Source organism: Magnolia sinica, chromosome 8 (genome assembly GCF_029962835.1).
Source record: "Magnolia sinica isolate HGM2019 chromosome 8, MsV1, whole genome shotgun sequence".
Lineage (NCBI taxonomy): Eukaryota > Viridiplantae > Streptophyta > Magnoliopsida > Magnoliales > Magnoliaceae > Magnolia > Magnolia sinica.
The window spans coordinates 84343969-84352304 of record NC_080580.1 but is presented as its reverse complement, the minus strand read 5'-3'; the positions used below and the strand labels follow the sequence as shown (position 1 = coordinate 84352304).

Below are 8336 nucleotides of genomic sequence, written 5' to 3'. Positions count from 1 at the left end.
GTCCACATGAGAATTGGATCTGCCTCATTTTTAAGTTCATAATCTAAAATGAGCTGACAAAATAGATGGACGGCATGGATAAAATAAATACATCGTTGTGGGTCCCACAGATCTTGGGATCACTAGCCAAACCGGGTCCAAAAACATTCGTAAGATTGGTGGCTAGGATGTACGGTACCATCTTTCCCGTCACCACGCCACCTGTGCAGGACTTCAGTACGGTGAGAACAATAGTCCCCACCGTTCTTCGCATATATGGGGCCACAGTTGCGATAAATGGACAACCAACGGTCTGGCTTAATATACAGATGTGGTCCACCTACTGACTAGATCAGCTAGATTTTCGATGAGAGTGATTTTCACAATAGGGCCTACCGTTTTTATGGTACTGATTTACACAAAAGTGTCATATTGGTGGGAAAGTTGTACGGCACCACTGCGCGTCCGTTTATTTCATTACCAAGTCCACGAAAAATCATTTATGAATGTGCTCATCCATTGGACCCGCCGTTAGAAAAGCTATCTTTTGGGAACACGATTTGGCTGCTGGGTGCGACTCTGCCGATAATATCCACGCCGTCCACTGGTTTTTCCAGCTTATTTTAGGCATGGTTCAAAAACCTGAAGCAATACAAATTTTGGGTGGACCACACCACAAGAAACAATGGTTATTAGTCATTAAAAACCTTCTGTGCACCATAAAACTTTTGGATTAAGCTGATATTTCTTTTTTGCCTTTCGTCCAGGTTTTTATAACTTTGTTAAAAAGTTGGATCGTTAATAAACATTACGATGAACCCTAGAAAGTTTTTAATGGTGGGCGTTCAATGAACACTTATAGTTGTGTGGTCCACCTTAAGCTTTTATATTTATTTTTTTCAGGCACTAAAATAATCTGGAAAAAAAGTGATAGACGGTGTGAATATACAATTAATACTAGGTGGGCCCTGCGGTCAGGATCGCAACCACGCGGTGGTTCTCGGGTCACAGCCAAGTCGCACTCATCTCTTGGATAAGCCACTTTCAAAAGATTGAATAAATATTGGATGGACAATATAAGTTTGGAGCAAGGAAAAAAAATTACAATACCATCGATTAATTGGATGGTTACTGCTTGATATGATCTTGGACAATAAACATACACATTTTGACTTGCCTATCATTGAAGGTTAGGATCATCTAATGCATCTGGATTTTGGGAAGTGGTCTATCAAAGAGGTGTCTATTGCAATGAACGGTTCAGATCAAAACAGCACCTTTATTGATGACTTTTGGTGGTGTGCTCCTCTTTCTAAAATAAAAACAGCCATTGTAAAGCCTCTTCCATATCAATAATATTTCAGGTGGAACAGGTGGAACCGGTTAAATCGAGTCAACTAAAAAAGTCGGCTGAGTCAACTCAGCCGAGCCCACAACCAATAAGATGGAAGAAGAATTAGAGTATCCATGCACCAAAAACTAAAATTGAAAAAACCCAAACTTTTCTATTTAGCATTCTAAATTCATCTAAGAAAGATTAATCCGTAATAATCAAGCCCAGCTGATAGAACACACAAATTGAATCTTAATCGTTGTCCAAACACGCTAATACTAACCAAGAAACATCTCAATCTGATTTTTTTTTTAGCCAAACATGAACAAGATTTATTGTGATCGGAGAACGGAACTTTTCTTAATTCACCCTCCTACAGTTCCTCCTGACCTCTCCATTGGAGCCTGTGAGCGGCTTGATGTCGCCCATCTTGATCATGGCCGCCGCGAAGTCGGAATTGAATGTGCTAGGGTTGGTACTGTATGATCTCACCTGCGAGTCGGTAGATACACCGTTGAATAGCTGTTGATCGGAGTGGAGTAGGCCGCGCTGGTTGATGAGGTTCTTGTAGTAGTTGTTGTCAAAGGCAGTTGGTGTTTGGAGATCAAGCGGCGCCAGGTTGTTGTCGCCTGAGCCAGTGGCCCTTGGGCAGTTTGACTGTCGTGAACTAGCGAATGAGCTGTCGATGTTGGTCTCGTTGTATATGCGGGCTCGGAAGTTGGTGCACCGTGCTTGCCCGATGGTATGTGAACCTGTTTCGATCAATCGATGAGTGTTATAGTGGCCATCGTAACGTGATAGTAGTCATGATCACAAACCATCCATCAAGTGGACCCTAAGTGAACAAGCTCTGGTAATAAATTGATACTTAGTGGAGGATCTTGACCATGTGATCATAGCCTCAAGTGAATTTTCAATGTTGAAAACGTTCATCCATCCACATTCATACATTGATCGAATGAGAAGATTGTCCCTGATTGTTATTGTGGGCTACCCATGATCATGCCCACTAAATGGTGGTTTGAATTCTGGCGCCATTAACTCAATCAATGGGATTATTATATTGTGGACCACCCATGATGAGAGAGAGAGAGAGAGAGAGAGAGAGAGAGAGAGAGAATTCATACCAGATAAAGCAACCATCTCCCTAGCAGAGAGACCTTGAGCTTGGAAGCTAGAGATGAGGTTGTTAAGGTTAGAAGTTGGTGGGGGAATGTTGCTGTTGGCAGCTGCCTGGCTGGCTGTCCTTGCATCCCTTCTTCCTACCTTCACATTCCAAGATGGCCCACCTAGCTGCATCACATCCCCCATGAGTCACATTTCCTCAAAATAGTCATTTAGTACAACAGAACCCAAATCACAAAGTGTAACACAAAGCGCCTGTTTGGATGCATTATCGAATCGAATTTCATAAACCAAATTGTAATTTCCATTCAATTCATATTGATGCTTCTATTCCAAATAGAAATTTATTTCTAGTTGGACTCCAAAGAATCGTTATCACGATTTGATGGCTACTTCTTCAAGAGGAATACTAGGGAAAATGATCACAATTCAACTCACTTGTACATCCAAACATGGCCTAAGTGTAACATTTTACTTGAAGCTGATCAATGCAGTCTAAATGTAACAGTAGGCATGCCAAATCAGTACTTACTGTGACCACAGAATCCCGTGCTGCAATCGCCAGAATGTCGGCACATGACACCACCCCCGGGCACCTACTCTCAACGGCAGATTTGATATTGTCAACCACATTGAATCCCCGGACTGAATTCCGATTCGGGGCGGCATTCTTCTCCCCGGTGAAGCTCGACGTGTCATCAAGGAGAATCGACCCATCACAACCCTAGATCAGGAAGGGTCACAAAACATAAAAAAGTAGCACAAGTTGAATATATAGAGTGGAGGCTGGATCCACTATAAATCTTAACCTACAAATGCAATGTGTGTGGTCCACTGTGATGTGTGGGTGACCTCCAATTAGTCCTTCTTTTACACCTCTCATGTTCTCCTTGGCACCCAAAAAATCAGGTCGATCCAAAAGTCAGGTGGGCCACACCACAAGGAACTGTTGGGATGTAGTCTCCCACCATTAAAAACTTTCTAGATTGTGTGTGGTTTCTGCAGTGTTTTGCATATGACATTCATTCCACCAAGCAGATGCCCCCTAACATCTCAAAGCTCAGGTGGGCCACATGCACCAAGCTGATTTTTAGGCACCAAGTAGAACGTGAGGGGTTCCATGTGATGTACAGATTGCATGTCATGAGCACAACATTGTGGGTCCCACACTTCGCATTGTATGTTAAGATTAACTTATATAGAGTGTAAGAGTAGATTGAGAAAAATTACATTGACAAAGCAATCGTGGAAGTGCATGCGCAGGAGGGAGGCGCCCATCCGACGCTCATTCGAGATTGCTGATTGGACGGTGGATTTCACTGTGCTGAAAACAGACGGACATGATTGCGAGTAGAAGTTAGTGGAGAGCTGGGCCATGGAACTGCCCAAGAGGAACAAAAGAAAGGACAAGCTGGCAAAGGCCATGGACAAAGAAGCAGCCATTGCTAGTGTTAGAAGTAGGAGTGGGTCGTGTAAGGAATGGTTGTGATGGTACCTATATATAGGGTTTTGGAAATTTATCACTTGTAGGACCCACCATGGGACGAAATTGTTTGGCAACGGCAGTTCACCTACCCTGTACGACCCAAATGCATGGGATCTAAGGTGCTTGCTAAGGTGTTCACATTTACGTTTGACAATGCGATTGATAGAAATAATGCAAAACACGAACGTTCCTGTCTGTTTTGATAGGGTCTACATCCAAAAGAAGACGCGTGACGTGTTGTAGGTTTGTCAAATGTGGGGCCCACCTAATGGGGTAATGATTTTATCAAAATGGAAGGACTCGACGACCGAAAACGGATTGGCTACTGCCCCTGGCCGGTGCTCTGTGGGCCCTACCATGATGTATGTGTTTCATCTATGCCGTCCACCCATTCTTCCATATCATTTCATGTATGACCCCAAAAATTAGGTTGATTCAAATCTCAAGTGGACCGCACAGTGTTGATTGAACGCCCACCATTAAAAACTTCTTGGGGCCACAAAAGTTTTGGATCAAGCTGATATATATTTTTTAACTTCTTCCCACTCAGTATGACTTGATTAATAGTTTAGATGTCAAATAACCATTATAGTGGGCCCTAGGAGGTTTTTAATGGTAGACATTCAATCACTACTGTTTTCCCATGGTGTGGTCCACCTGAGATTTAGATCTATCTCATTTTTGGGGTCAATTACTAAAATTATATTTCAAAATGGATGTACGGAGTGGATAAAACACATACATCATGGTGGGGTCCACATAGCACCGACCGCTAGCCACCTGGCTGGTGGCACCGTCAGTCCCGAGACGACCTGTGCTGTGTCTACAATTGTGCAAATCCTCGTCTGAAAAAGGCAGTCCGCCTTTAACGCGTATACCGTCACCGCCTTATTACCGAGTGGGAGAGGTGGCAACATCCTGACCATTCTTTTGTGAACATGCACGCGCCCGAAATAGGATTGGTCCCCTCATCAGGTCGGTCACAGGTGTTTGAGTAAAATGGACGGTTTGAAAAATGTCCAATTGTTCATATTCAAGCTACATGTATGGCCCAATTGATGAGTAGCCCATGTTGAGTTGAGTTGACTCAGTTTAAACTACGAAATGTTTATAGGAAACTTAAATAAATTTTCATTTTAGGTTTTTTCAATATTATTAAATATTTAAAAATATAAATAATATATAAAGGGTAATGGTATGTGTGGGCCCCACTATGATTTGGGTGGAACATCAACACCCTGCATTTGCATTTGCGTATATATATGGAATTCAGGTGGGCCATACCATCGAACCATGTGATGACATGCCTACAACATATAAAAGCACTTGGAGGGTCCCACATAACTTTTGGATGTAGCTGAAACTTGGTCTTAACCCTCATTCAAGTGGGACACACACAATGGATGGGCTGGATTTGTTAACCACATTTCAGTGGGCCCAATAAATGATTATGAATGTTTTAACGGGGAGGTAACCCCTCTCAACTGTTGTATGTGGTGTGGCCCACCCAAGTCATGAATTGACTTGATTTTTAAGCCCGTGGCCCACCATGGAATGATGCATCTAGCTGATGGGGTAGATGTTTGCCCCACATCGCAGTGGGGCCTACACAACTCGACCTCATGGGAAGTTTGCATGAGGTAGACCTCAATCGTACCATTTCCCATGTATAAATAATGCTTAAGTTGTGCCAAGTTGAGTGGAGTTTTGACTGAGTCATGACCAGATCGAGTTTCTCTCAGAGTCTCGATGAAATCTGGTTTATTAGAGTTGACTCAGCGAGTCAAGTGGAGTTTTTCATATTTTAATTATGGAGTGGACCTATATGAATTTTGGGCCATGATGTCATGTGTTCCTGGTTGGTAAGATTGAGATTTGTCAGGACCTCAAACATGTGTGCCCACATCAACACGTGTACCTGAAAGGTAATTAAAAAAAGGTCAAAAATAAAAATGGAAAAGCGCGTAGACGTTGGGACACGGTGGGATCGTTTGCCGTCTAAGTCAGGTGAGCTTTTTCTAATATCGGAATTAAGATTCTCAAAAGCTCATGGTTTCACGTGTTAGATATTAGTTTGAGCTAACCTAAGTATATAGCCCATACCTGCCGTATGATTGGCGTACCCATCAATCCAGACCGTCTAAATTGATTGTGCCCGTCCAAAAAGCTCATGGTTTCACGTGTTAGATATTAGTTTGAGCTAACCTAAGTATATAGCCCATACCTGCCGTATGATTGGCGTACCCATCAATCCAGACCGTCCAAATTGATTGTGCCCCCTTGGACGGGCCAGAATCCTAAAATTAAGCCACTGGTGTAATCCTAACAATCTGATCAACCAATCGACCGTTGCATATACTTCCAGTTACAATTACAGCCAAATCTACCTGATCAAATGAGCCTAATCATTGATTTTATTTACTACAGCTCATAAACAGGTGATTGGTGATTGATTGGGCATTAAGCAGACAAAGCCAATGCATGTAAGAGTGATGTATAGCAGGTCGCGGACACTTTTCATGTCCAATATGGACCAGAGAAGTCATCCAGACCCTTGGAACTCTAAAACAGGCATAACTAAGTTACCATATACGATTTTGGAGTAGGACGAGCTACTTTAGCCAACTAACCCAGCATAGCCAGGTTGCCCGCGCCGAATTTGTGAGATTCCATGGTCGAATTTCATGTTTATTTCTTTTTAGTAAGTTTTAGGTTGATTATAGCTCTTCATCCATTGGGCTTCAGGAGTTGTGTCCTACATAAAAAAAATATTTTAAAAAGTTAGGAGAATAACGTGGTTAAGCAACATAAGACACTATAAATATAAATTTTACTATTTATAGTAAGTCGCGAATTCCAAGAGTTTTAGTTGTAGTTTGATTTCGAAATTTCTCACATTGCTTAGTATCCATATTTAAAGGGTTGGAAACTTGTTTATTTCATCAATCAATCAAATTACAAATTTTATAGAATTTATGAAGCTCCTTGGATTCGGAGTAGTTATCCTTAAGGAAGACGGTGATCGATCTCATCACGTTCGTTCCTGCGTCAGAGAGTCTCTTTGATGAGGCCAAATCCTCTACAACATTTGTAGAACAAAGATTATTTTAAGAATGTTTTGTGGGGCCCGATAATGTGTACATGGCATCCAACTGTCCAGCAGTGTCATCCTACTATGAGTGTCCCAAAATCAGGTTGATCCATGTAGGCTACTTCATGAATCCGGAGGATTTTGGGTGGTTTTTTTTTTTTCTTCTATGGTGTGGCTTGCTTAGTGATTTGTGAAGTACCTAACAATGTGTGAGTACATATCAGAATAGCCATAGAGAAGATGGAGAGCTAGACATCGTTAGGCTATGGATCGCTGATCAAGCCTGTATTTCTTCTATTTCGCAACCAAAGAAACTGCCCCCATATCCCCAAAATTGATTGCATGATACCTTTGGAAGAGTTTCCAACACCATGTTGACTACATGTACACGTACCAATAATTGGATGAGGGTGGAGTAGGTGAGGCATTGGTAATAGCTTAGTGGGTGAGGCACTAACTGTGGGGCCATATCGATGTATGTGTTGTATATCCACACTGTTCATCCATTTTGCCATCTCATTTTTGGGCACGGTCCCAAAAATGAGGTAGATCCAAATCTCAAGTGCACCAAACAATATGGAGAATTCTCACTATTAAAAACTTCTTGGGGACCACTATAGTTTTAGATCAAGCTGTTATTTGTGTTTTGCCTTCATTTAGGTCCATGTAACCTTATCAATAGGTTAGATGGCAAATAAACATTAGAGTTGTTAAAGACCCTTGATATATTGATACGCCATCTTCTAAGGGACCGAGCAAATCCTAAGAATAGAATTTGACCTATTTATGGTATGAGTGTCCCTTCACCCTTGTTCAGTATATTCTGATGTAGAGCGGGTCGCGGACAGTTACATGGCCAAGCTGGATCAGAAAAGGTCCAGTCGACGACAGAAGTGATCCGGACCGTCGGACTGTAGATCGGGTGTATCTTGCAATTCGAAATGAGTTATCTAACATAAAATATATGATTTTGGGGTAAACGAGCTGCTTTAGCCAACCAACCCAGTTATGCTGTGTTGCGCAACCCGAAATTGTGAAAAATCCCTGGATCGACGGTCGTTTTCCTATTTTAATTTCGTTTTTACTATAAATAGTAAGTTTTAGTTTGATTATAACTCTTCATCCGTCAGGCTTTAGAAGTTGTGCCCAACGTGAAAAGAGCTTAGAATAATTAAGAGAACAGTTTGGTGAAGCCAAATATGACACTTACTATTTTTGGCCGAAAACCTTGCGCACCAGTAGACATTACAACCGTCTATAAGTAGTAAGTTTACTATTTATAGTAAATTGCGGATTCTAGGAGTTTGAGTTGTAGTTTGATT

At 41.8% G+C, this 8336-nt stretch overlaps 1 protein-coding gene across 1 annotated transcript; it reads right to left on the bottom strand.

Moving 5' to 3' along the window:
* Positions 1–1464: 1464 nt before the first annotated feature.
* Positions 1465–3902, bottom strand: LOC131253552 (peroxidase P7-like). Its single transcript, XM_058254585.1, has 4 exons — positions 3668–3902; positions 2970–3161; positions 2440–2605; positions 1465–2064 (listed from the first exon to the last, which is right to left on the bottom strand). Exons 1-4 carry the CDS (start codon positions 3878–3880, stop codon positions 1673–1675), a joined length of 963 nt encoding a protein of 320 aa, XP_058110568.1. The 5' UTR covers positions 3881–3902; the 3' UTR covers positions 1465–1672.
* Positions 3903–8336: the final 4434 nt, after the last annotated feature.